Here is a 26,635-nt window from a genome sequence, read left to right on the forward strand (position 1 = left end):
AGCTAAATAACAAACCCAATATCAAAGTATACATTACGTACTCAGTGGTACATAGGTGGTAGCTGTGATGTGACCCAAGTACTGGCTCATACGTCCAGTTCAAGAACTCGTGCAGCAGAACGACGGATCGTAGAGTATGCGCTCTTGCCATATCTCGTTCCGTCATTTGCACTGAATCAACCACAGTCCAGTGCGCGACTCACTTCGACTCCAAACCTATAAAGACCTCTCAACCATCAGCCATGCCTCCACCAGAGTCTTGCCCCCATCGCCATCAGTCAAAGCAGACACACCTAACGACACTGATCAAGAAGCGAGCAAGCCAGCCAAAATGCCGCAGAAGAGGGTAGCCTTCGTAAGCGGGTCGAGTGAGCTCGTCTCAGATTCAACGCCCTGTTCGAGCGAGAGCTCATCTCCTACTGACTCTGCTCCTGCTCCGGCTCCGGCGCCCATCGGGTCGGAGCGAGTGCAGGTTGCCGCCGAGGTTGCCGCGTATCGCGAGGCAGAGAACGCGTCGAAGGGCTTCGAAGACACGGCGGATTACTACAGGGGCGATTAGGGGGCTGTAGGTTTGTAGAGGCTCGGAGCGCGTAGAGGTTCAATGTGATGTGCTTCGGCTATTGACATATTGTCTGGCATTTCTGGGGCTATCTACATGCCTGCCTTTGTGACTTCAAGACTTCATAATGGCAACTCAAATGAAATTTACAGCTTTGAAGTATTAAAGTCGTAGACCACCACGATGTATATAGAGACCGCAAGAGGATCCTAACCCTGAGTCGTATTTGAAACCGTGATAACGAAGGAGTGAGTGCCATAGTAACAGGTAGGATCTTGTTCGGTCTAGAATGAGCGTGACTGAGTACCAAGACCTCTGTAAGTCTAACTAGAGTCCATCTCAGCGGTTCCATGTCATTGAGGACAGCATATCTGCCAAAACAAGTTTGAGCTTTGACTACTTCTTGTGTGTAGTCTGGCCCCAAATCTTCTCAAACTTATGCAGAGCTTCCTGAGCCCGCTCTTTCTTCGCGTACTGAGGCTGACCACACCCAGATCCGCCCGCCATGGCGATGTGCTCAGTTATAGATGCTCCAGTTTTCAGGTAGTCCTCCATCATTGCTGACTGGTGAGGCTTGCTGCCGCTACTAAAGGATTATTGGTATGTATTACTCGTTGTGTTTCAAGATACTGTTCGTCTTACCCAGTCTTGTGGATAGTTTGTCTTGAATTATCCATAGCAGATGTAATCAAATCTAGGAGATCCTCGACGTATAACTTGACGATAGTTTGGCACCGTTGAGGTGTCTTCACTCGACGAGAGTTCAGATTTGGGAGATGTATGTAAGAGATGTGGCAATGTAGTCGAGCTGTCACTGGCCTTCAATGAAGTACTGCTTGCTCGAGAGCATACATGAGAAGAAGTGTTGACGTGCACTTATACAATTTCTGTGCCAGATTTTGTCCCAACTTCTGCGAAGCCAGAAATGGGCTGACTGGAGGAGGCTGTAGTCAAAGTTGGTATCTCACGCACTGGCCATGGTCACGTATAACAGGTTTTGTCCATTCAATTAGATGGGAGCAAGGTTTTGTCCCTCCTTCTGGAAGTAGTCTCCAGGACTCAAGGGGATCCAGGAATGGCCGGAGTCCGCTCTACGCTGCCGGTGGAGTCCACTATAGCCTTGTACAACAATACGACCGCAGACAAAGACATATGTCTTTATTCTCAATTATGAAATGCCACTGCTAGCATTCCATTAATGCTCTCTATTTAGTTCGAGGACGAACCTCACAGTAACTATTCCTAGCCATCACAACTGGAGATGTGATGCATCTCCGTGAAGTAGGGAAGAGGCTTAACGAATCAACACGCTCGGCACTTTTCGCCAGTGCGGTCAAATTGAAACTGCCATAACCGGACGCGCCAAGGCAGGTTTTGTCGCCTGCAGGTTTTGCCTGATCAAAACATGCGGTGGCAGCCTCACCGAAAAAGCCTACCGCAGATTTTGTCCCGACAAAATCTGCAGTCGAAGCGCTGCAACGCCTCTGCAGGCGAAGCTTCGCCACCCTCCTTTTGCGCTTTCGTGTGGACAAAACCTGTAGGCTGAGGCCGAGCCCGATTCCTCGAATGAAGTTATAAACACGGAATTTCTTTCGTCAAAAACTTGAGGCAGCCAACTGAACTCCTCTCTTCTTGTACCCTGAAGCTGAGAGACTCAGAGCCAGAAAGTCCAATCGTTTTTGTCCTTCAACAGTTCTGCGACCGAAGTCCGTTTCCGGGCTTCGTTTCCGAATACAAAATGACTGACCAACCGCGACCAATCACTCAAGGCGAGTGGAATCGGCACAAAGCTACAATCCTCGAGCTTTATCACAGCAGAGAGCTTCCACTGCAAAGTAAAGAGGACAAGCAGAGTGTCATCGATATCATGAGAGATGAGCATAGTTTCCTCGCAAGGTATGACGTCCTCTGATGAGAGAAGTATACTTGAGGTCTAACTTTCAATAACCTAAAGCCCTTCGCAATACGAGGCCCAATTCAGACGATGGGACATCCCAAAGAATCTCAAGAAGCACGAGTGGAGGCACATCATCGCCAAGATGGATGATTTACATGCCAAGGGCCTCAAGACGCGACTGAAGGTAGCAGGCAGAATCGTCAATGCAAATAGAATCAAGCGTAATCGGCGCCTCTACCTACAGGGGACCTCAGGAACAGCCAACTTCTCGGATCCGGTACCAAGTAGGCCGTCACTAGCTGCTTCGTAGAAATATGCTTATTTACTTGCTTCTCAGTAGCATTTACTCAGAGGACATCTCGTTTTCAGTTAGAGATTCGCGATCGGAACGGAGAGTGGTCATCGTACAGGGAAGGAGAAAACGAAGGTCTCACGAGCATGTCGGTCGCGCCTCCGACTCACTTTGATGGCACCTCAAATGATCGTCAAAGCCTATCCCCTCCGAACGCCTCGGGGATAGGTATTGACTGCATTGTGCAGGATAATCACCACGATAACGAGGTGCAGGCGTCTATTGCGACATTGGTTCCTACAACATCGGACCTTAGGTTGGTCAGCGACCTCAACTCAGCCATACAACCTGAACATCGCCAACCACACAATGTTAAGGAAATAACCAGCACAAATACCAACCACGACGGTGATGTTCTAGGGAATTTAGTCACAAATCATGGTGTTTCATCTTCTGGCGACTCACCAGTACCATGCACTGCAGCACCATCAACGCTGGCGGAGCCCGAGTTTAACGAAGGCATACGTTCGCCCGGATCTTCGTCGGGGGCAATCTTTGAATCCCTGGCGCCGTGTTTCTTCGGTCCAGGTGAAAGTACTGAATCTATCTTCGCCCCAATCTCGCTGCTAGGGGAACCCTCGGCTACTCTGAGCCATGGGACTGGAATACCTACAAATTTCTTCACCGGAAGTTTAGAGGACCCGCAAACCTTTGTGGGACTAAGCCAGGGTTCTCTCTTGGTCTCATCGCCCAGGAACAGTCCATATAGATCTTTAGGATCTTGCTTGCCGTTTCCGGACGCATCTTCGCAAGGCGCGAATATGACCCTCTTTGGAGACTTATCCCTACGGGCTGGCAACTTCTCATCACTTGCGGAAGGACGACTTTCGCCGCAAACCAACAACTTCGAAACTACGCTAGAATTTTCCAAGTTGTGCGAAGAATCTCCATTCTTCCAGCTTCAGCGCTTCTTTCTAAACAGAGACTCCAGAGCATCGGGACCAAACAACCAGACATACCAAGGACTCGGTTTCAATCGCAGGCAATTACCAACTTCAATTGGAGAAGCTACCACAAGCCATCATCGAATATTCGTAAAGCCCCTCATTCAGGGCGTTGCGGAGATGGTGGGAACTAATACCGGTCGAAGTCATGGATTTGTGCTACCTGGTGTTGGGCAGGTACTTGAGTGCATGGAATCACTCCTGCCGGAGTATTTTCATGGAAACGAAGATGCCGGAAAGAACTCTAGTCTCGCGACCATGGATCTGGTGTTCGACTCGCCGTTTTATAGAGTACTTCTATACTCAGTCATCAATAACTTCGCTGGACTGGCAACTCTTGGTGTATCGCCTATATACGTACTAAAGGCGATGACAGCAGAACAACAAGTCGCTCAGCGATTCTTTGAATATTTGGGGTCCAGTCCTTCCATCGTGGCAAAGCCTCTGGTGGATAACCTTTTTGCAGTCGGCATCCAGTCTCATGACGCACAGGCAGTCACTGCTATCCTACGAGTAGCACAGGACAAGACACACGCCATCGATGTGAACAGAGCTATCCGATGTTTCGACAACAGAAATCGAAAGCCTATAGATCTGGCGGCTGGCTCGCTGGACCTTGACATGATCGAAGTATTGCTCAAGGCTGGGGCACGTCTTAAGGGAACTCAAGCCCTTCAAAACATTATACAAAAGTTCGACTGCCAAGCTAAGCTCAAGATGAAGGTTGTCAGGAAGCTTCTAGATGAGGGTGCAGATATCTGTACGAATCTCATCTATTTGTCGCTGCGTGGAGAGATTGCTTGTAGACAACTTGCAGAGGAACTTCTCTCGCGCGTTTCGCACACTTCATGCGGTCGACTTTTCGACTCTGAGAAAGTCAGTTGGCACGACGAAGGCTGCTTTCCACTGCTTCCCTCAATCATACAGAACTTAAGTGGCAGTGTCGCAACGAGGGTTATTGAATACATTCTATGCAAATGCCAGCATTCGAGGTTAAAACAAGTTCGCTCTGCAGACGTCAAGAAATATGATGACGTCCTGGCCAAGACTCTGACTGTTGCTTCAGCAGATAACAATGTTGACCTTGTCAAGATTCTCTTGCCATTGCTAAGAAATATTCCTTCTTCAGCACTGTCAGCCGCGGTGAGGGGTCGCCATCGAGAGATGATCGAGTTGCTACTAGAGAGTGGCGTCACATTTAACAAGCACCGACCCTTGGGCATGCTATTTAATATTAGTTCTGACGAACTGAAGAAATGCTCCTGTCAAAAAAATTGTATACGTCCAAGCTGCTTCGAAAGGCGGCTTTTGACGCCTCTGTCAGAGGCTATTTTGTTAGAGGACCGAGACCTCGTGAGTAGGTTAGAGGGCCTTGGGGCCCTCCCCAGTCGCTATGAAGGCTTTGAGTCATTCTGCTTTGCAGATGTGGCAAGCGCAGCTGCAAGAATTGGCGATACCGAATATGTGCAGATGCTTATTCAGCGTTCACCAGGAATGGTGAGAACCTCTTCAACCGGCGCTCTTCTCACAGCTACAGCCAATGGCAAACTCAGCACAGTATCGGTGCTTCTTGATGCTGGAGCAGATATCAATGGAATGTGGGATTTCTACCAGTATTCAAAAAAGAAGGCGCCGGGAAGGTTGAGATATCTTCGGAGACGTCCTTTTGAGTACGCAATCATCCGCCAGAAAAGAGGGATTATGGAAGAAATGCTCGAGTGTGACGTACAAACCACCTTGGCTTGCTATGTGGAGGCTGCCGTGTCATGCGGCGATCTTGGCATTATCGATAATCTACTCTTGATGAAAGCTCTAATATCCCACAGGGCTCTTTGGAAAGCATTGAAAGTTGGAAATAATGAGATTCTCCGTCGTTTATCAGAAGGCTATTGGAGGCAAGGTTCACTTCACCGGACTGCTGGCTCCTTTCTGATTACAAAAGCCATAGAGTCGGGGAATTACCTACTGCTGAGTAGCCTTTTGGAACATGGGAGGACGGCTGATGAGAAGGCAATGATCGCCGCCACTGAAAACAGAGACTTCCGGGCGATAGACCTCCTCTTAAAACACAATACACGTCTGCGCAAAGCTTTGAGAGCTGCCGTGAAAAAGAACGATCCCGACATGCTTCGTTTCTTGCTCTCCAAGGGCACAAACCCGGCCGACGAGCAATCTCTCCTATACGCCATGGAAAGAGACCAAGCAGCTTACCACATACTTTTAGGAGCCTTCCGGGCGAAGTACCCCGAAGGACTTGTTGGCTTCGGTCCGCAATTGTTGAAGAATGCAATGAGGAGAAAAAACACTTCGCTACTCACAAACCTATTGGCAGCACAAATGGATGCAAACAGTTTCAGCAAATTTAGCCTTCCAGATGAAAACTTGAAGCGCCGCCGTCGATTTGAATGGGAAATAACTACCCCATTGGGCTTTGCAATCCTATACGGAGAGGATACAAGTTTTGCCCTGGTGCACATAATGCTAGCGGCTGGGGGTGACGCCAATGCTATAGTGTCCAAAAGTGATCCCACGAACGAGGAGACGACTGTGTGGCCATTGAAAACAGCATTACTACAGGCGATAGAGGCTAGGAATTACCAGCTGGTCGAGCTTCTTCTGACTCATGGAGCAGATGTAAACCATCCAGCGCGGAGGGGGATTAAACGCACACCCCTCCAGATGGCATGCGAAGTGTGCAGCTTGAAGATCGTTCAACTACTCTTAAACTGGGGCTCAGATGTGAATGGCGCCCCGGCCGTCAGAGGGGGCGGGACTGCGCTACAACTGGCTGCAATCAGCGGGAGCATCAAGATAGTTCAACTCGTTCTCAGCCGTGGTGCCGACGTCCATGCGCCTGGGTCTCGGGTTTTGGGGCGGACAGCTTTTGAAGGTGCCGCAGAGCATGGACGATTGGATGTCCTCAAAGTCATATGGGATGCTGCTTTTCCTGAAGGGATCGATGAGGCACAGGCGACCAGAGCCCTACGACTAGCTCGGGGAAACGGCCACCGTGGATGTGAGGACTACATTTGTTACCTTGTGCCAACAGCCGATGTTCCAGGAGCGTATGGTGACTTTGATCCTACATTATCATCGCGCCAGGCCGAGAACTTTCCAGGTGGTTATCGCCGGGGATTTCGCAAACGCAGATCTAGCCACCGTCATAGCACAAGCAGTATCGATTCTGGCAACGACGAATCTGATTTCTCCTATGTTGCAAGTAGTGTTGAGGGCGAAGATAGTACAGATTATGAAAGCTCGGATGATGGGACAGAAAGTGATGATGATGATTGGCTAATATAAGCTCGACATCTCCGAGAATTGATTGCACCTACTATATGGACAGAGTGCTACAATGGCATAGCAGGCAACGGAGTTTCTCGAAACCCGCCAATCACGAATTTCGCCATCATGATTTTCTAAAGCCATAAGGCAAGCATGGTTGTGAGAAGCTAACAAAGCTTTGCAATTGTTATAAAGTGTAGAATCAAAGCAGACGACGCTACTTTTCGTGACACTGATATCTATCCGAGGCTCCTCAAAAAAGTAAAAACCCCATTTGGACCGTTCCCGGGGCCCAAACCAAATGCCCCGTGGGGTCTCCATGAATGCTTACAAGCACGCCCCCAAGTTTGTGTGTGACAAAAGAAGACCCGAGAAGTAACTGCTGGAACAAAAGAGAAATCATATGTCTGACATTGAGCCAAGAACTCCTTTAGGCTCGTCGCCGCTAATCTCTGATTGGAAGCCTGCCTAGGCCTCCTGATCGAAATCTTCCGCCTAATCGCCGAAACGCCTGGAAATGCTGACCGTGGGTATAGGAAGAGGTATGTTCGGGTGTATGTAGTATGTATGTGATTGCTTGCGACGTTGGATCAACGCAGCCCGGGCCGGGTATTGCCCCCTTATTCGATAGGATCTTCCTCGATGGCCTCTACAGGAGGCTTCACCGAATCGGGTGCGTGAGTCCCGTACCACCACTCGTCTTCATTAGCTGCGCCTTCCTCCCGGATAAGCTCTAACATGACTTGAGCATTACGTTTGATGTCCTGGGGTCGCTCAACAACATTCCTATCCAGGATCAATGCCTCAGCAGTCGGAAGCCATATTTGCTGTAGGACCGGTACATCCATTACAATTAGACGTAATTGTTCGCGGGAGAGAGGGCTCATGGGCATCCCTGCCGACAGACTTGAATCGTAAGCGAGGGAGTTTGTTGCCATGAACGGTGGTGCCACATCGCTAGGTCGCCTTCCATTCTCTGATCCGCGTCGTCCGGGTAGAGGTGGTAAAGGTTCGTGGTGGCCGTGACTCGTATCCTTCACGTTGAAACTTGATTTTCTTCGATTGAGCCCCAAAAGTCCGCGCCGTGGTCTGCTCGGCGGTTCAACAGCCTCCTTTGTCAGGCTATTGTACCATGTATCGACGGCTCCTCTCCGTGTCGTGTAGCCCTTGATCTCCCAGAACCGCTCAACCTGCCGTAGTCCCCCAACCCATAATGCAGTCGCATAAATCTCGTCGGATGGCTTGTCCTTGAGATAACCTCTCAGAGTTCGCTCCAGTCGACCAGCATAGGACGGTGGGCGCAGTCGGCGGACAAAAGAAGCCACCACCATTGGGAACACCTGATGCACCTGCAGAAGTGTCTTGTCGTCGTACATGTTCATGATCCGGGCCTCGATCGGGTTGATGGTGTAAGGCGACCTATTCAAGCCATAACCGTGCTCCTCAACGTACTTGACGTGAAGATCCCGGTATGTTTCGAAAAAGTGGAAAACAGTAAATAAAAGTGGAATTAGTCGGCGACGCATTCGTTCGCGTTGTGGCGCAAATTCGTTGCGCTGTGCTTCAGTGTTTCTGAGAAATATTTCCTTCGTGATCCATTCGCATATCAAGTAGGCCACCTTGGCGGCAACGTGCAGTCGATGCCATATGCCACATAGATAGTGAAAGTTCACCTTTGATACGTCGGGTATAGGGTACAGTCGTAAAGCGTATGCAGGAATATGGTGTTCTAGATGGTAACGTGTAATGGGTAGCTCGTTGAAGGTGACCATCGCATGCCATGATTTTGATGCCAAGCGCAGGCTCAAAACATCGGCCAGGGGTAGTGAAGAAATGATCTGTATCTTCAGTTCATTTGGCAGAGACAGGAAGAGCTGGTCGAAAGAGGCGCTATGAAAAGGGTTAGCGACACGGCATGACATACAACGGCTGGCGAAACGAACCTCTTCTGTTTGATGGCCTCGGTAGATAACCTGTGGTCGGTGGATGTTCGCGACGAAGGGAGTATGGAGCGCAAGCTAAAGTTCCCACGCTTCTTTTCCGCTATCCGCTGGACATCGCCTGGCACATGTGATGATTGTTCCTTGTGCTTGCTGTGGATAGGAAGTATGAACGGCGACTGGTGTTTGGTCGAACCATCCGGAGAATGCAGCTGGTCCTTCGCCTCGCTAGTCTGTTTTAATTTATCAAAGTATCGCTGCGAAGCGAACTCGGTAACGTGCGGAGGGTCCATGGTGAGTGATGATGCGACCGATGATACGGCGCTTGGTCTCGGTGCGGAGCGGAAGACAGGCAGCACTGCCGGTGCGTGCTTGTCCCCTACAAGGCAGGGCAGGCCAGGGAAATAGATTGGTCACAGGCGACAGATGTCGGTTGTGATTTACACATATTGAGACATCAGACCAGCGAAAAGACGGACGAGAAGTGAAGTTCGGGAGTTGGCGGTCGTTCCGAAATTCCACGATGAAGCAACCGGCTAACGAGCGATCGGTTGTCACCTGCGCGAGACGCCCCAAGATACAACGTCGACGCTCTTGTTCCCGTCTATATCCACCACCTCACGTCTTGTCGTCGCTCCTTTCGGTTGTTTCGATTTCGGGTCCCAACGACTCTTTCGCTGGAATGTGCTGCGACTAACAGTCGGATCAGGGTGCGGTTGAGCCCCGTAATCAACAGATTGCTGACAACAAGATCCGCGGGCTCGTACTGTGGCTGGAATATGGCCGCGTGGGAAAGAAAAAAGAGACAGTACGCTCTTTATCGTCGAGTTGCCCAAAGACGTGAACGGCGATGGGGGCTGTCGTCGGGATGGGAGGGTAGTAGTAGCGTTGTCCCAGATCAGAAGCGGAAGCGCCCGGTCGATCGCACTCTGGCGGAGAGCGTGGGAACCGAAGGAGGGACGAGAGTATCGCGAAGGGGGAAAATTACTCGTAATTCGCCGCGATCGAGGTGGTGAGTGGCCTAATGGAGTAGTGGCCTAGAATAAAGAGGAATACTATCAAGAGAGCAAGAGGCAGAAAGCCAAGGTGCAGTGGTGAGAGGGCGTCTTGGGTAGGAGAGCCCAGGCCGGACCTGGCTTTACTTGACTTGGCAGCACCGCAGGTGGATAGGGTCAGTGAGGAGAGAAAGGGAAAGAGGCCGAGAAATGGAGATGGGGGCTGTCTGGGCGTGGTGGATTGGCCGACAACCAAAGACACGCCGGGGTGGATGCGTATCGGTATGTATGCGAAGTATGGGATGGTGGTAGCAAAGGTACATGGACCGGCAGCGCTGGAGGCCACTGTAGGTTGGTAGGTACACAGCACAGCGAGAGGGCCCCGTAGGTACTCGTACAGCAGAGCAGGCCCGTCTGGTTGGGTTGGGTTGGGTTGGCCCGTCTATCTGTCTGTTCTGTGTGGTTGTCTGGTAGGGTATGTACTTAGGTAGGGTACCTTGGGTAGGCCCGGGATGGGAAAGGATGGCCATAGGAACGGGGCCGCCGCTCCCAATGTCCACTTCGACTTCCCGGGAAAAGCGCCCACTAAACCGCGAGCAGCACGAGTCTGCAATGGGGGTCAAGGTCGCGGATGTCGAATCGTGGAGTATTGGCCTGGACTTCTGGGGGCTTGTCTTGGCAGCCAATGCAGCTAACACTATGCGACCGACAGCATGCCATGTAAGTGCGACGCTGGTTTCTCTCCGCTCAGGCGTTTTCCCCCGTTGCAGATGAGATGCCATGTGCGCCCTCCCTGTGCTTGCACAGAGCTTGCGGTGTGGGCCGGTACAATTCTTGCTCTCTTCCTCTCCGTCAGCCGATCACTTTGAACGCTCGGCGCTTCCACGTTCGCGACTACTATGTACTTGCGGTCCGTCAAGGTCTTCTCGATGGCGTGTCGCCCCAGCTATCTCTCTCGGGCGCACTCTCTTCGGCCGGGGGTGGGTTATCGTGGCTAATGGCGAGACTAATGGGCAAATGGGGGGACTATGGTCACGTCTGGGTCCACGGAGTGCTGCCCACGGCGGTTTGGCCGGCGAAATAGTGGGGTGCGACAAGACGCGCGAGCGAGTGATCTCCCGGCTCTTGGCTCCCAAGGCATGACATGCCCAATCTGCGTTTTCCGTTTTGCCTTTATCCCTCTGCTGCCTTTGCCGCTTGCTGCACCCTGGCCCGCGCGAATCTCAACGATTGACAGCGTCATTGCATGCGAATGTGGTATGTTGTATGTTGTATGCTGTGTGTTGTATTGACCACATACATACATACATACATACATACATACACCATAGTACAGTGCTCAATCCAACCTTGGCGGTGCAAGGTTGGCCAACTCGTCTGGTCGGATTCAGTGACTTCTCTCGCTTGCACCTTCAGGGCCGAGTCGGCCCGTATATAAGTACTGTAAATTTGGTTCTAGCCACATCTTATCAGAGTTTGCATGCTTTTTAGGGGACACTCTGTGAAGCGTTGTCAATACATAACTAGAATCAGTATCAACTACGTATGTGTGTACTGCATACTCGAGAGGAGCTGCGAGGAGCTGGACGTCCGCGAAGCCATCTTTATTGACGGGGTGCATGCATGGCACCTCTGGCCGGAAGAGCGTTTGCCCCAGGTTTTGAGGTAACATGTACGTTTTCTAGTGGTGCGCTTGGGGCTTCAGATGTTTCTAGTGGTATCCGCTCACCCCATATACTACCCATCTTTTAAGTAGCACGTGCCTGCTTGTGATTTACTCGAACCCACATATATGTTATCCAACTCGCCCAGTTCACGAGAAGGCTTCGCAGTTAGACGTGAGAACTAACTATAGGGTGCTTCGACGGTAGCGATGTGTGCATTTAGCCGGCTGGTCTGCTCGGCACAACAGCGGTGTTCATGTGGGGAGTATATCAATTAAGCTTTCATCAGGGACCATCGAAGGGTTCTTCTGCTCCTACTGAAGGCGCCGTGAACCGTTGGCCTAAGCAGTCAGCAATGACCGGAAAACCGCCGATGGGTCTATCAGTGAGATAGTATGAGCTTGTCACCCGATGATGCCGTTTCTTTTTATCAGCGGAGCCTTCAAGCGCCGTAAATGCAGCCGGAAGTCTGGCCGAAAGTTGACCGCCGCCGACTGTCTTGACTCCGTTCGTGTGAGTTGCCAGTAGAGCGTTGCTACCGACATGAGTGAAACCCTGCCATGCTCTGCCGCGTACAATACGGCACTGCCGCATGTCACCATGGCGTGCCAGCCATGAAACGTGATGCCTTCCGCCCTGCACCTCTGCACAAGTTTAGGATGGTTGGACTCGTAATTGAGAGAAGCCATGGCACCCAATCACGAGCTCGACTGCATTAGATGAACCAGGCATGCAACTTGACGTTGAGGGAGATCTGCGCTGCACTGTAGCGTCGGCACTTCTCATCTGGCTTTTTCTTATTCTCATCTCGGTCTCGGCGTTACATTGACAAAGCCATTACACCACACTCCGTCTCTGAGCGAGGAACCTCAATACCACCGAGCAAGTGGACATTCACCCTTACGATTTTTGGACTGGCAGACCGGCCATGAGACCCATCGTGAGATTTGAACCCCCCTAGAAAAGTGGTGAGCACACTGAGAACTTCAGGTTGAGCGAGCAATGCTGTGGGTTCTCAAGCCTGGCGATATGGGTCCAGGATGATCAGCTGTTCTGCCATATGGCCGATATAGCCGTAAGTTTTGGTGATGTATTATCCCGTCCCCAGGCGATTCCTACAGGACATGCTGCTCGCTGCGGTCTCCTGGTTCGCGTTCCTAATAAAGGGATACGCGGCAGTTGGTGGTCTCTTACATCGTTACCCCTGGCCCACCGCGAACCGCAGGAGACGCGCTTTGAAGACAGACGCAGGCTTCACAATGCGATTGACGCAAAGGCTGAAGGGGAAGCATGAAAACGATCAACAATGGATCGATGAGCTGGCCAGAGTGTCTCACAATACGGTGACGCTTCTACAGACCCGACTTCACAACATACTGCGTGACTGGCCTAGATGCTCAAACATGGATGGCCAAAGAGTCCAGACTCTCGTCTCGGGGACCATGGAAGGTTCCCCGCGAAAGCCCCACCGAACGTCCTTCCCGGCCCTACTACGGCCATATCCAAACTCTTTCCCGACAGGCCAACGCTGGGCGCGCCGGTATCCTATTGGGCCTGGGCCACCCTCTCAGCCCAGGACACCCCCTTTCGGCGGAAAATTCTCAATGAGATCTCGTCGACGGACGGCCCTCGAAGAGGATTGATAAGAATTGACCGAAGATACTCCAGGGCCCATCCAAATTGCAAGCCGTAGCCATACGTTTACTTTTCCGTCTCACGGCGCCAGGACTTTGTCAGCGAGCATAGAGACTCCAAGCATTCGTGGGCTAAATGTTGCGGACTACCACGAGCCTTCCCCGTAAATAATCCGTGCAATCGTGTCGTGGCTTACCGTGGTAGCTTCGCATGGTACTCTCTCTAATGGTACCTATATTAAGTAAGGATCAACAACATGCTCCCTCTTTGCGGCAGTTCCCCTGCGTATTTGCAATCACCAACATCAGCCGCAGCGGCAGGATTGTTATTTATTGCTGTCAGCGTCGGCGAGATGTATCCTGTGGCATAATCCGTCGACTGCGATGTGCAATTGATGGGATATCTCGGACCCATGCCAGAGGCGAACGCAATCTCAGTGCTAAGTAGAATCCGCGATCCGCGACCCGAGGAGGAGGAGCCTTACCGATGACCACCAACCACGCTACTTGCTCAGCTTCGGTCCGGTTTGCCTTGCGACGGACCATCCACATCACCCCAAGTGGATTTCCCACACGTGGGGGCTCAGGCAAGCGGGTCTCTGGGGAACAAGCCTTCGGATGGCATCCAACTTCGCGGGGCAGGATTCGAGAACATTAGGTCATCCGTTGCGTGATGACCCGAGGATTCCCCTCGGGCACTCCACCAGAACTCCACGACAGCGTCGCACCTTCTCCTCAAGGCCCAGATTTTCCCCGGCCGTCTCCCAATACCCCATAGCTGGGACGCTGGCCGGCATCTATAATTCGTCGGGCGGTCTCTGGAACCCACGATGTTCATTACTCTAACGAGGTCTTTCCGACCCTTTCCACAGGGGGCTGGTGACTGCTTAGCTGCTTGATGGGGCACCCCACAAAGCTGTGAGAAATGCCTCGGGCTTTTCACGAGTCTCTCTGACGACATTCGAAGTATGGAATGAAATGAGCATGCAGGCAATGACGTTGGTCCTGGGTCTCGTCTTCCATCTCGATGACAAACATTCGATTAGGGCTCACCCGCGAGAGATACCCACAGCTAAACCTCGCTTCAATGACGGGTTCAACCACTGATGTGGACGGCAGTGTCGGAAGAGTCAATGAAGCTGATGGGCCTCATGAGCCTGGTCGTCTCTCACACCATAAGAGGCTGTAGAACGTAAACTACCATCGACTCATCTAATGGTCTGCGAAGCGGCGGGCTTCTCTATAACCCAAGAGAGTGAGAAGCAAGCGTGCAACATACCATGTCTGACATAAATCTTTCAATCGAAGCGTTGAATTACATATACCCACAGCCCATTTCGAACTCAATCTCTTTCGTCCCACCAATGGTCTCTCTAACACTAGACAAGTTCGATAGGCTCTCCGAGAGGCTAGGTCACAGGACGTGTTACAAACACTGGTGAAGTCACGTATATACGTACAATATGCGCTGTGCACCTGGGCACACATGCAGATCCCAGGTAGGTATCAATGAGGTGAGTAGTTTTGAGAGCCATCAGCTGGCTACTTAGGTATGTCTTTGAGTTACTGCATTCTGCTCAAAGAGGACAAAATCAGATGAATTTTCGACAGGTGGAATTACTATTTTTCACCGTTGCCATCAACAAGTCTGTAGACGTTGGAAAGCCCACGAGTCTTCGACGAACCAATGGCTGTGTCGGAGAGGGTAACCGACAGTCTGGCTACACTAAGATCACTTGCCTCAATAAGAGGGCGGCCACGGAGGCGATTGCTTGGGACAGACAATATTGCTGCTGATGGGCCCAGAAATTACCTACCGCGCTGCATGTAATCCCTAAAAATAGCATCGAGCCCCGCCCACGTTCTGCGCTCGTCACGCTGTCCAGAGGCCGCTGATACATCTCGGCTACATGCGTTCTTCAGCTCAGCTGCGGCAGAGGTTATTCATTTCGAGAGTCTTCGAAAACTGGCCAATGTTCTTTGCGCGTACCGTCATCTTCATCGCCAAGAGGTCAAGCGTTCCCTTTTCAGTCCTGGAAGTCATGCAACCCAGGAATCATTCAACGTTTTTGTTTTTGTCCCGCTCGATTGCCCCTGCGGCGCAGGAAATTATTGGTCTCTGACAAGGCCAGCAGCGAGATATTCCGGAGCGAAGAAATAATGCGACTCCTAAGATAACAGTCTGCCTGGATGCTGGCACTCTGTCTTCCGGATCTTCTCCTGTGCAAATATATCCTGCCTGGTGCCAGATGTATCATTAATACCGATATCGCTTTCTGCCGTTGCAGCAATAGCTGGGTCACATTTTTTTGTTGACGGGACACACTTGTTGTCCATACCTATCAGCGCACGTCTTCCTCAGACCCTGAATTTCCGGCACGTACCCCGCCGGCAGTATTCGACTTCTGGTACCTGGGACCCCGCGCCTTTTACAGGAGGACTGGTGGTTGCTCGCCTTTGATTGATGTGCTTCTGGTCAGACAGTGCCACCTAGCGTAGCATTGCGTCTCGGCGTGGGTATGCGGCTCAGCCTGCTGCCTTGCTCCCGAGTTGAACAATAGGATATATACTGTGCGTAGGTATGGCAGTCTCCGATAACGCCGCAGCGGTGCCGACCAGCAGTGTATCACCAGATCCGGAGCCTTTGGACCCCGCGGGACCCGCGGACTCAACGGATGCGCCTCCGACTCCAGGTGCTTGGGCACGCTTTGAATTCGAGACAGGATGTGGAAACGAAGGTACGAAAGTACTTATGGTTGAGTGGAATGCAGTGTCACAAGATGGCAGCAGCAAGCCTAAGCAGGGGACGCCTAATAAGCAGGACCAGTGGGAAATCTCATGGCAAGGGAAGACGAGCAAATTCGCAATAAGCGAGCAGGTCGGCGTTGCAACACATCGTGTGTTCTTCCTTATACCGGGAGAAGACCATGTGCCTCCAGTTGTGACTATATCACTACCGGCCACGGGTCAGAAGCTGAGCACGAAACCGATGCCTGCAATCTACATGCCTGCTTTGGGAGCCGATGCGTCTCGAGATGCCGGCACGAGGGGCGTTCTGCACACTATGTGGTGAGTCTTGAGAACTTGCTATTTTTGAGACGAGTCAGGCGATCGCTGCTGTGAAACGAAAACCTCTTATTCCCAAAACTGTTGCACACCCCATATTGCGATCAGTACTGACGCAAACCCACAAATACTAGGGCAAAGAGGAGGCTCTCGCAGCTTCAAGGGGAGATTGAGCAGGAGATGAAGGCCAATAGCGAAGGCGTGGCTCTACAGATGGCACTCGCCGATAGAGACTATATAGTTGAGCACTTCGGGTTGGAGCACCCGGACTCCGCGAACAGAGACACGCAATCCTCACCCAGAGCGATTCCGCCCACTCCGCAAAGCCCTCGGTCTCCGATAGGAGGTCGTCTCGGTGAGAAGCTCAGAGGGTTGAAGCTGGCCACTAGCCCCTCTGATTTGGCCAATCCTGGAGGTAAGTTTGCTCTGGTGTAATACGCGGCTCCCGGGCTTGCAGCTGCCCCTTTTCCTTAACATCCGACGAAGCTTACGCGCACATAGGCCGCAAGCATCACCTGTACACCCTTTCACCGGACGTATCAGATATTGCGGTACCAGCCCATGCAGGCGCTTACAGGAAGCATGCCCAACAACAGACCGTTGGGTCTGGCGAGTTGGCGTCCCTGAACGCCCTTGTCGGAGGCAGCGGGCAGGCCGCTTATGGGGGCCGACCTCCGTTGGAAAGTCATGGGACAGAGGATGAGTTATTTGCTCTGCCCATGAGCCCCAGGAGTCCGGAGATGAAAAAGAGCCCGTTCAGCTCCTTAAAGTAGCAGTAGAAGAGTTATAAAGAGATGGCCAGTTCGATTCTTTGCTGCTGGGTCCTGGCAAGCTAACGGGGAAGCCGAATGGAGGCTCTCTGCGACTGCGTTCCAGGCTACGGCTCACCAGTGCGAAGGGTCTGAACAAACTGGGCTTTCGGATGTGCTCGATCAGAAATGCAGACCCGAAGACCAGGGTTGGCGGCTACTTCCAATTCGTTTGTTAGCGAAAAGACTTAAAACAGAACACCAGCCCCATTCCTTCCGCTTGGAAAAGGCCCCAAAGGCTGGCCACCTTTCCTTTCTCCATAAGCGACCGATCATGAGATGTCATTTCAGCGGGTACTAGCCGCCGCGGAGGAAGAGTAGGGCTCACAATAGGAGGTCAGCAGCTCCCAAGCGAAGACGGTGTATCTAGACTACCATATCATGAGAATAGAGACGTTTATAGGCGCAGTCGGGGGCTGTTTCTGCATCGCAGCCAGCGGAGATATGTTTATAAATTCCCTACATACGTCTGCAAAGCTACATTTAGAACTATCTATTTAGCTCACATTACCAAACCGGGCAGTGCTCTCCGGGTTCATGAGTCTCAAGGTGGTGCTCAAGCGCCGTGGAGCTGTGCTCTCCTGCACCCCGGGGTTCATCGGACCGATTCCAGACGCAAGCTTCGCGATATGCGCAGGGCTCATCGGCCCTTTGATTCGCTAGAGTTCCATTCGCATCATGGCAACGTGCCTGATTTCAAGTCCGTCTCTGGAGCAGCTGCCGCGGATTTGACGACACCACACCACCTCGAGGCCATCTGAAGCTAGCTCACGACGAGGTGTTGGCGGACAGCAAGCCCTTAGGATGCACCTCGTCAGCCACTTCCACTCGGTGGTATGTATGCCGAGGAATGCAGGTAGGATCGCCATGGTTTTGTGATGTAAGCGCGTCTTTGACTCCGCCAGGCGTGTAGATAGTAGTAAGTAGACTCCGTCACTGCGTATGTCTGTAACGCTCCTCGCAGCGGCCATATTGCGCAGCCTGCGGCCAGCCAGCGTCTCAGCCATCCACAAATACTGGCCTATGTTGAGCAATCTGCACAGGGGAGTGTGGCGATGGGACGTGAGAAGTAGCAATATCACGTCACGGCGTGCCCTGATCACTCGAGGGCTACCGACACGGCATGACCTGGAGCGGCTAGCGTCTGCTTCGCTCGCTCACCGCCAGCCGCCGACCCTCCTCTCGTTCCAGCGCTCCTTGCGCTCCTGTCGGAGGTAGTACAGCTTCTTGGCCTCGCGGTAGCGGCGCACCCAGTCGAGGGCCTCGCGCTCGGAGGCGACTTCGCCGTCGCCGTCGAGGAAGCTCTCCTCCATGGCGGCGCACACCATCTCCTGCTCCTGCAGCCCCTGCGTGAGCCGCGTATACAGGCTGGCGGGCGCGAACGGCGCCAGCGCCACGTCCATCTCGGACTGCTTCTGCCGCCACTGCCGCTCGAGCGCGTGCGTCGACAACAGCTGCGCCTGCGTGCTCGACCGCTGGTGGTTCAGGTGCGACTCCAGGTCCAGCAGGTGCTGCGCCAGGGTCAGGTTCTCGGTCAGCGCAAACTGCAGGTTGGCGTGAGAGTTGGTCGTGGATGGGTGCGCGGTCGACGGCGAGTGGGTCAAGGCGTTGAGCTGGGCGGGAGAGGAGAGGATGTCGGCGAGATCTTGCTTCCTGCATAGTTTGCCAGGGTTAGTCGACTGCAGCAGTGACTTAAAATCTACCGAATTGAGGGAACACGGGTCAGAGACGTACGATTTGTCCTCGAGGAATTTGGGCAGCCATCCCTCGCCTGGGTCAGGTATCTCTTGAGGGACTTGCCGCAGCCGTTGACTGTCATGTCGCGACGGGGCGGGGATCAAGCCCGAAGAGTCTGTAGCGATTCCCTTGCCCTTGCCCTCGGCGCCGTTGAAGCCATTGTCTGTCAAAGGCGATGGTCTTGGTGACTGTGAGATGGAGGGGGTGCCTAGCCGGCTTGTGTCATGACTGCTGGGTTTTGGCGGGGGAACCGGTGGCGGGGGTGTTGGTGTGTACATCTCGCGCCGCGTGTCTTCTGCTCGAATTCTTTGAAACAGCTGGTTTGCTCGATTCGCACCGAAAGGCGTACGTAGCTGAGGTGAGTGTCCAGGTGTTGTGTAAACGTAAGTGGTGGTCATGCTCGATGTAGCTCCCAGCGTATCTTATCGCGGAATTAGCCGCTTGCTTCCGGGGCACCATTAGACGTCAGTATCGCAGCTCGTCTGCTATTATACGGTACCAACAAAAAAAGGTGAGAGAACTACAGACCTGGAATTTATGTCGGCATGACAGTGTACTCGGGCTTAAATGTGCTTCTTAAGAATCCGTTCTCTGGAAAAAGAATGTAGACGGCACCGCACAGCGACTGGGAAGTCAATCATTCCCGGCCTACAGGACACCTCTCTAATCACAACTATTATCAAGTAGCTTTGCCCTCGAAACTTTGAAGCGACTTGACCAGTGCAAAGCACTGTACTTGGAAAACTCAGGGAGGCAAGAACCCCCTTCTTGGGCATCTTGACTGCCAGCGAGGTCATAACCCTCTGTACTATCAGTTTTCCTCGGCCCCCAACCCAAACTCGTTCGTCTCTCTCGATCAAGGGCAAATGATTGAACTCTTTGACAGTATAAATCTCCCCTTGAAGGAGAAGCTACAAGAAGAGAAGTACCTTGTAATCTTCGGAGTTTGGCGAGTTGTTCGACAAAGTAAAACCACCACGGGAAAAGTGACACGCGCCACAATTCCCGTACTAATCGTGACATATATAGACTTCCAGAGGTTACAGAAGAATATCCGCCAACTCTTGAATACTCTCTCACCAGTCCACGGATAGGGAGGTCTCAACCAATTACCACCAAGATAACCCAAGGGACTCATGGCGAATCATTGCCTGGTCAATTGCAAGGCTATACTGTAGGGGCCTTAGCCGAAAGTGAACTACTAGTGACGTCTTTAGACCTGAAGCTCTAGACTCTCATCCTGCCCCCACAGCCTGCCTACATTATGCATGTCAGACGTAGCACGCTCCTCTTTGGTAAGCACATGCATGAATTCCTTGTGACCTGTATCATGGTTAGCCTCACTATCGCCGACCCAAGAATCGCCGACTGTGCGATTGGTTGGTGACCGTCGGTGTGGTAGACTTATTTCTAATGGCCGCAAAGATGGCCACCAATGATCTCGTCACTCTGTGTGTAAGAGTGTGGGATAGGACGCCCCCTGGATCCTTTCACTAGCCCAACTTCAGCAGGGCGTGGCATTGGTGGTGCTGCTATGCAAGGCAAAGACTTCGGGCGACGCCGCCACAGCTAATGACGACCCGTTCACGAATGAGAGTCAACCCAAACGCCGTCTCTCCGAAGGATAATCAAGACTGCAGCCTTGGAGAGATTCACGCTTAAATTGAGCTGATTTCAAGTCTGGTACACTTGAGTCATTACTTACCTAGGTGTGCAAAATGCTCCAAGTTTGGAATTCAACATTTGATTTCGGAGATGGTTTCCGATATGACAATGGCTAAAACGGAAGTCGATGGCTGGAGAGCCAAGGTAAAGAAACTCAGAGAAGATCTTGAAGCAGCCGGATTCAAGGAAACCCTACAATTAGACGACTTCGATCACTTTCAGGGTGCCCTTCACAGCTTGTTACACGAATATTCTCAGCACGGGATCGCCAAACTCGTTGCGGAGCATGTCGAGCCTCATTTTGACCATATAAAGTCGTTTGAGAGGGCCATAGCTTCAGCAGTTCAGCAGCTGGATTCAGCTAGTTATGTGTGGTCTGCGTCGCTGGCAGTAATGGAGGTATTGAGGGGTCCCAGAGTCCAAAGTTCGAGCATCTGGTACCAACCAAGTTTTTCTGATCATCATTCTAATTCTAGTGTACCTGTCGCCATGTTTCGTACATGAAAGACACTTTTGAGCAGCTTGAAAAGTTCTACGAGACCTTCCCCAAGCTTGATGCCTACATGAAGCTGTTCCAAGACGATTACAAACTCCGCTATCTGCTGCAAAGATTGTACGACATATATTCGGAATTTTGCTTGTGTACCATCAGGTACATGAGGAAGAGAACACTTGGTCAGTTTACAAATCGTCAAGTATTGTGCTTGATGTTAATTACAGTGGATCAACCAGCCAATATCGCGACGAACCTGATCCATTCTAAACATCGACGAAAGTTATCAACTATCTTACAGAACTGGACTGAAGCCAAAGCACAATTCGAGGAACACATCCGTTATGTCTTGGCAGCGAAGATTGTAACCCCAAAAACGTTTCCAGCAGTGCCAGATCGAAACATAGTTACGGAGATGTCAGCACAAGGTGTCAGTACGTCCAACATGCCGCGTTTACGAAAATACTTTACAGGCCGAGAGGAGTTCATCAGTGAATTACATGTCAGGCTACATCACAAAGAATGGATAGCTGGATCCGAGCCCAAATCCTGTCTAATACATGCTTTAGGGGGCATGGGGAAGACACAAGCAGCTTTAGCATATAGCCGGACGTATGAGGACCACTATTTTTACAGGTTTTGGATTCGAGCGGATGATCCAGCCAGGCTGGCTGAATCGTTTACATCCATCTATAATCTCTTACGCATTGATGAGCCTAGACTTCTGCATTCTGAAGCGGTGAAGGAAAAGCTAGAAACAACAGGTAAGTCATGCTACCCTCCGTCATGGGACTTCGATCTTCTCCCTTTTGACGTACGTATTTTGAACTAACAGCTTACTTTTTGGTCAGATAAGACATGGCTTCTTGTTTTCGACAATATTGAAGAAGGTACAATTGAAGCCGTCATAACACTCCTACCAACCAGGTCTATGAAGCAGTCTGCCATAATCTTCACCTCACAATTTGAACAACACAAACATAAGATTGATGCCGATGCGTCGTTGCCGCTGAAGTCACTTGATACCGAACAGAGTATCGAGTTACTAAGAAAATGTCTCGGTCGGGAGACGGACAATGTTGACGATGAGGACCAAAAAGTTTTGGAAGAAGTCTCAGATATGCTGGGCGGTCTACCTTTGGCAATTGCCCATATCGGGGCTTACATCAGTGAATCGAAACGCAATATCTCGTACTTTCGAGATTTCTTCGAGGCCAACTGGCAAAAGAGTGCATGGTCATCTCCCTCGCTTACCGAAACGAATGAAAGGATTCTAGATATTGTCTGGCAACTCGCTCTTAATGAATTGCCACCGAATGCTCGACAGTTGATTGACGTTATGGCATACCTCAACCCTGATGTTATTCCTGAGGATTGGCTCGAGGCCGACATTGAAGAAGACCCAAATTGGTGGTCCTCAGAAGGAAGCGCTAAGATAGAGTACGGATATAAACTTGTATCCCACTATTCTTCTGACTTCTGCACAGGTTGCTCTATATGGGCCGATCGCTAAGCCGCAGATGTCTTGTTGATATAGAGGACAACGTGTACTCTATACATCTATCACTGCAACTAGCGTTGCGCATGGCGCTTGATCATAATCCCTTGACGAGGGAGATGATCTTCAGGCATGCTCTTCGGATTGTAGCTCGAGCATCGCCAGGGACGAACCCACTTCAGATACCCAATCCTAAGAATTGGAGGCAATTTGAGCAATCGAATCCACACGCTCTTACCATGTGCCAAGCATTCTTACAATCTGATCCCCCTATTGAGCCATCTCTGCAGCTGGCAGAGACCCTGTATTATGCAGGGTTTCATACCTGGGAGAGATGGAACTATGTTACCAGGGATGGCACCGCGTTGTTGGAGACAGCGGAGAAGATCCTGGACCGCCTCGAGTATGATATAGACGGGAAACTTCGCGCTGACATATCTTGCATTCTGTCGCTTTTATTGGACGCAGTTGGTTTGAGCAATCGCACCGAGGCCTTTGAGAGACTGCGCCGAGTGCGCGAAATTCGCAAAATTCAACTAAAACGTTCTCAGCGCCTCGGACTCTGCGACAACAGCGAGCATCTCTACTACAATTCTGTTAACGATTTCGCTCTGTCCAAATTGCAGCATGATGATTTCCACGAAGCAGAGAAACTGTTTAGCGAATGCTTCGACCAGTACAAGAGATGGGGCACAGAAGAGGAGCAACCATTCGAGTACGCAAAGTATTACCACAATATGGCTCTCGTCCGAATGTACCAAGAAAGGTATGAGGAGGCCATTGATCTCTCTAAAAGGGGTATTGAAATCAAAGCGAGGCACAATGGGAAAGACAATAGCAGATATTGGTGGTGCCAGTATGATATTGCATGTATCATGACCCAAGCTGGTCAACTCGACGCCGGCTTAGAGCTCCACTTGGAAGTCCTCAAGAACCGCCAGAGGATCTGTGGTGCACTGCATGGACTCACCGTCCAGAGCATATATTCAGTTGGGGCAATGTATCATCACCTCGGCCAACTCGAGAAAGCGGAGTACGTCAATCCTGGAGTGGTTCACTCTTTGTTGATACCAGCTAACCCCCCTTTCTCCAGAGAGTATCTGCGAGACTGTGTCCAGAAGGGCAGGAAAATTCGGTGGCACGATGAAGCGCTTGGGCGAGCCAAGTATCATCTGTCTCTACTCATCAGAGAAAGGACGGGCCAGAGCGAGGAGGCCTCAACTCTTGAACGTGAGGCTGTCAAGATGCTAGAAAACATTTGTAGCACTTACGGACAGTGCCCAGTGTATTTGACGGACACTCCAGATATCCTAACAATTTTCGATTGGGCGCAGTCCTGCTCCGAAGGCAGGTGGACCGGTCGTGGTTTATTGCGTATCGTGCAAGCGCATTACAAGGTCTCTTCGCCCGCGAAAATCGAAATCGAGGAGACCTCAAGACGGTTGGCACCCCGATAAATACGGTCGCAAGTCGCAAGGATGTTTCCCGGATAGCCAGGAAGGCGAAATGTGTACAAAGCTGATCGGATGGAGGCACCAATCAATTGTGTTTAGGCACCCAATACTTAGAGTCTGAAATACTTTGCAGGCTAAGGCAAACCAATCAACCCCGTCCTGATGATTTTGGCAGTCGTGTTCCCCAGGAAGGGCACATCTTTACCTTAGAACGACTATCGGGGGTCTTCTATATCAACGTCGACTTCGACCATGTCCTCGAATTTTACGTGCTTAAGCCATGCTGTGAAGAAGGTAGTGAAACAATTACAGATGTCGCTCAGTGTTTTCGAGCCCAGGCGCCGGTACCTCGAAGGTACATCGAGCCGTTGAGGGTTCTATGTACCGAAGTAGATAGTGCTGCATTGTCGGGCGTCGTGGTGAAGAGAACACCACAGCTGTGGTCTTCTCAACCCCGCGGTCACGCTTTTCGAGCTATCCGTGCTCTGCCAATCGGGCGATTTCCTGTGCAGCAGGACAGGTCAGACACCGACATAGGCGGTAAGTCCCGAACCAAAGCTAGTGCCCAAATGGTCGAGGCTACCTTGCCGCTAGAAACGCAGCACAGCATCAAGAATAGCACAGCTGTGGGGTTCCTAACACTTATAGTCTGGCACATGTGTTCCAGCAACTTCAACTAAATAAGGCGGAATGAGGCTCTGAAAGAACGAATGTATTGGATCTCCGCAGGCCTACAGGGAACCACGGTGATGAGCACGTCGTCATAATGAAGTTAGAAGCCTACAGACCAGGTGAATCGTGAATGAGTATATATACCCGTGGGACAAGGGTTGACAGGTTCGGAATATACCCGCATACAGAACCAAAGCTCCACAGAGGTCTCCACGATGCTAGTCTTTATAGATTCTAGCACATCTAGTTGTAGTGGCTATGATGCTCAAGAACGGGGTCACCAGCAGACTGAAGGCAAGCTCTTGCACTCATTGGCGCTTGGCCTGTGACTTTATAGCTAACGCGTATCGTTTCTCCACAGCAAACGACTCCCGTCGCCGGGTATATGCAGCTTCCTTGGAAGACTATCTCAAAGCTCCACCCACTGTTACAGAGAGCTTAGCAAACGGGCTGCCTTGTGAAGCGGCACAGCTGACCGCGCTCCGTGCACATGTACGAGAACTGGAAAGAAAGATTCGGCCTATCGGGAAGTGAAAATCAGTCGTACGATGAGACGAAACAGACCGAGACCGACGCTGTACGTGTGCAACCAACACCAATGTATACATCTTACGATCGGGTTTGCTCGGGCTCTCTTTCACCCGAGGCAACCTTATTGTGTCGATGAAAGCGTCAGGCGCACTTGAAGGTTCCTGTGCCAGGAAAGTTGAAGACAAGAGCACGGACTTCGATACTTTTTCGTGGCTTCGAGTGTTCTGTGATGGCGGGATGGCGAAAGGAAGCGTGCGCCAGTCCTAAAGGTGCTTAGCCCCTACTACGTCCCATTTAGGTGTTACTTACTTCTGGCCTTCACCGAGGTGTCGGAATCAAACATTTTCATCAAGAGCACTTCGTCTGGCCGATGATTGCCTATGTAAGACCATTTGTGTGTGTCATTGAAATGCGCGTACAAGGTCGCTCCCTTGAACTTCCTTCGGACATGGTCGCACTCTACCAAGTCGTCGGCTGATATGCTTTCTGGGTCACAAAAGGCAAGCGGATAGTCTTCCACGACGTGCTCCAGCGGACGCCAGACACTGTAGTCAATCAGCAAGAGGCAAACGCATATTGCTGTGGGGAATTCTACTTGACCACTCGGACTCTTCCCTGTAACAGGCTCGCCATGTCGTTTGGGAGATGTAACTGAATTCGATGTAACACTGCACGGTCGCTCTGGTCTAATGGATCAATGTTCTTACTCAGCATTGCCCAGCCTATTCACAGGAGTGCGATGGTGCCGCCCCTAAGAGACATAGCACATGGATGAACACTTACCAACGTGAACAGTTGGTGAAGGTCGGAGCCAAGTTGTAAGATCGTTCATGTCAAATTCGTTGCCCATTCTTGGCGTAGCAGAGCTTCGTATCTACTTCGAGTGAGAAATCTGCCCAAGTAGAGGTTGGGCGGGAACAGTGGACTAACCCTCCAGTCAAAAATGAACAGCTTGTCGTATCCGCCCTCGATGTTCTTCAAGATCTCTTCCACTTCAGAGAAATACTGGGACTCGACAATGCTTCGGTCTAGAAAAGATGGTAAATCAAGCTTTGTTGGGTAGCTCTGGAGTTGGAATCCATCAACGTCCAACGAACAACTGTACGCTGTGTCCCTGACGTCCACAAAGGTACGCTCCTTCGTTTCGAAATCAAGATTAGTTGTCCGCTGGTCCAGAGCCTCTTTGTCTATGGGAATAAACAATTGAAACGGTTTCTCTTTCTGGTACAGTGGAAGCCTCTTGAGATAGCTCACTTGCGATTTCACAGTCCCGCACGCCATGGCTGTCAGTGGCTCCGCCGTGGACGGTAGATAGATCATTCAGCTTTTATATGGCGATGAATAAGAGTAGGTGAACACAATAAATCCGGGTAGTTGTGGAGATGAGCCAGCGGTGCATCTGAGACCACCAGCCACCAACTATTTCCGGGAGTGTACGCG

The 26,635-nt window shown here is 51.3% G+C and overlaps 6 protein-coding genes across 6 annotated transcripts; 3 read left to right on the forward strand and 3 right to left on the reverse strand.

The window, feature by feature from the left end:
* Positions 1 to 2,297: 2,297 nt before the first annotated feature.
* On the forward strand, positions 2,298 to 7,055 carry JN550_006196 (uncharacterized protein; the record flags this gene model as incomplete). Its single annotated transcript, XM_049317908.1, has 3 exons — positions 2,298 to 2,455; positions 2,514 to 2,740; positions 2,794 to 7,055. 3 exons carry the CDS (start codon positions 2,298 to 2,300, stop codon positions 7,053 to 7,055), a joined length of 4,647 nt encoding a protein of 1,548 aa, XP_049171756.1.
* Positions 7,056 to 7,657: 602 nt separating this feature from the next.
* On the reverse strand, positions 7,658 to 9,270 carry JN550_006197 (uncharacterized protein; the record flags this gene model as incomplete). The annotated part of the gene is made up of 2 exons (XM_049317909.1): positions 7,658 to 8,927; positions 8,981 to 9,270. 2 exons carry the CDS (start codon positions 9,268 to 9,270, stop codon positions 7,658 to 7,660), a joined length of 1,560 nt encoding a protein of 519 aa, XP_049171757.1.
* Positions 9,271 to 15,851: 6,581 nt separating this feature from the next.
* JN550_006198 (uncharacterized protein) lies at positions 15,852 to 17,109 on the forward strand (the record flags this gene model as incomplete). Its single annotated transcript, XM_049317911.1, has 3 exons — positions 15,852 to 16,339; positions 16,471 to 16,751; positions 16,838 to 17,109. The coding sequence occupies 3 exons, from the start codon at positions 15,852 to 15,854 to the stop codon at positions 17,107 to 17,109; spliced, it is 1,041 nt and encodes a 346-aa protein (XP_049171758.1).
* Positions 17,110 to 17,804: 695 nt separating this feature from the next.
* JN550_006199 (uncharacterized protein) lies at positions 17,805 to 19,280 on the reverse strand (the record flags this gene model as incomplete). The annotated part of the gene is made up of 3 exons (XM_049317912.1): positions 17,805 to 18,180; positions 18,307 to 18,798; positions 18,880 to 19,280. The coding sequence occupies 3 exons, from the start codon at positions 19,278 to 19,280 to the stop codon at positions 17,805 to 17,807; spliced, it is 1,269 nt and encodes a 422-aa protein (XP_049171759.1).
* A 1,375-nt stretch (positions 19,281 to 20,655) lies between these two features.
* On the forward strand, positions 20,656 to 23,995 carry JN550_006200 (uncharacterized protein; the record flags this gene model as incomplete). The annotated part of the gene is made up of 7 exons (XM_049317913.1): positions 20,656 to 20,946; positions 21,024 to 21,222; positions 21,268 to 21,474; positions 21,610 to 21,804; positions 21,892 to 22,480; positions 22,528 to 23,571; positions 23,632 to 23,995. The coding sequence occupies 7 exons, from the start codon at positions 20,656 to 20,658 to the stop codon at positions 23,993 to 23,995; spliced, it is 2,889 nt and encodes a 962-aa protein (XP_049171760.1).
* A 1,341-nt stretch (positions 23,996 to 25,336) lies between these two features.
* Positions 25,337 to 26,476, reverse strand: JN550_006201 (uncharacterized protein; the record flags this gene model as incomplete). The annotated part of the gene is made up of 5 exons (XM_049317914.1): positions 25,337 to 25,458; positions 25,505 to 25,846; positions 25,903 to 25,917; positions 25,979 to 26,069; positions 26,126 to 26,476. The coding sequence occupies 5 exons, from the start codon at positions 26,474 to 26,476 to the stop codon at positions 25,337 to 25,339; spliced, it is 921 nt and encodes a 306-aa protein (XP_049171761.1).
* Positions 26,477 to 26,635: the final 159 nt, after the last annotated feature.

This window comes from Neoarthrinium moseri, assembly GCF_022829205.1.
Source record: "Neoarthrinium moseri strain CBS 164.80 chromosome Unknown scaffold21_Wmoseri_CBS_16480, whole genome shotgun sequence".
NCBI lineage: Eukaryota > Fungi > Ascomycota > Sordariomycetes > Amphisphaeriales > Apiosporaceae > Neoarthrinium > Neoarthrinium moseri.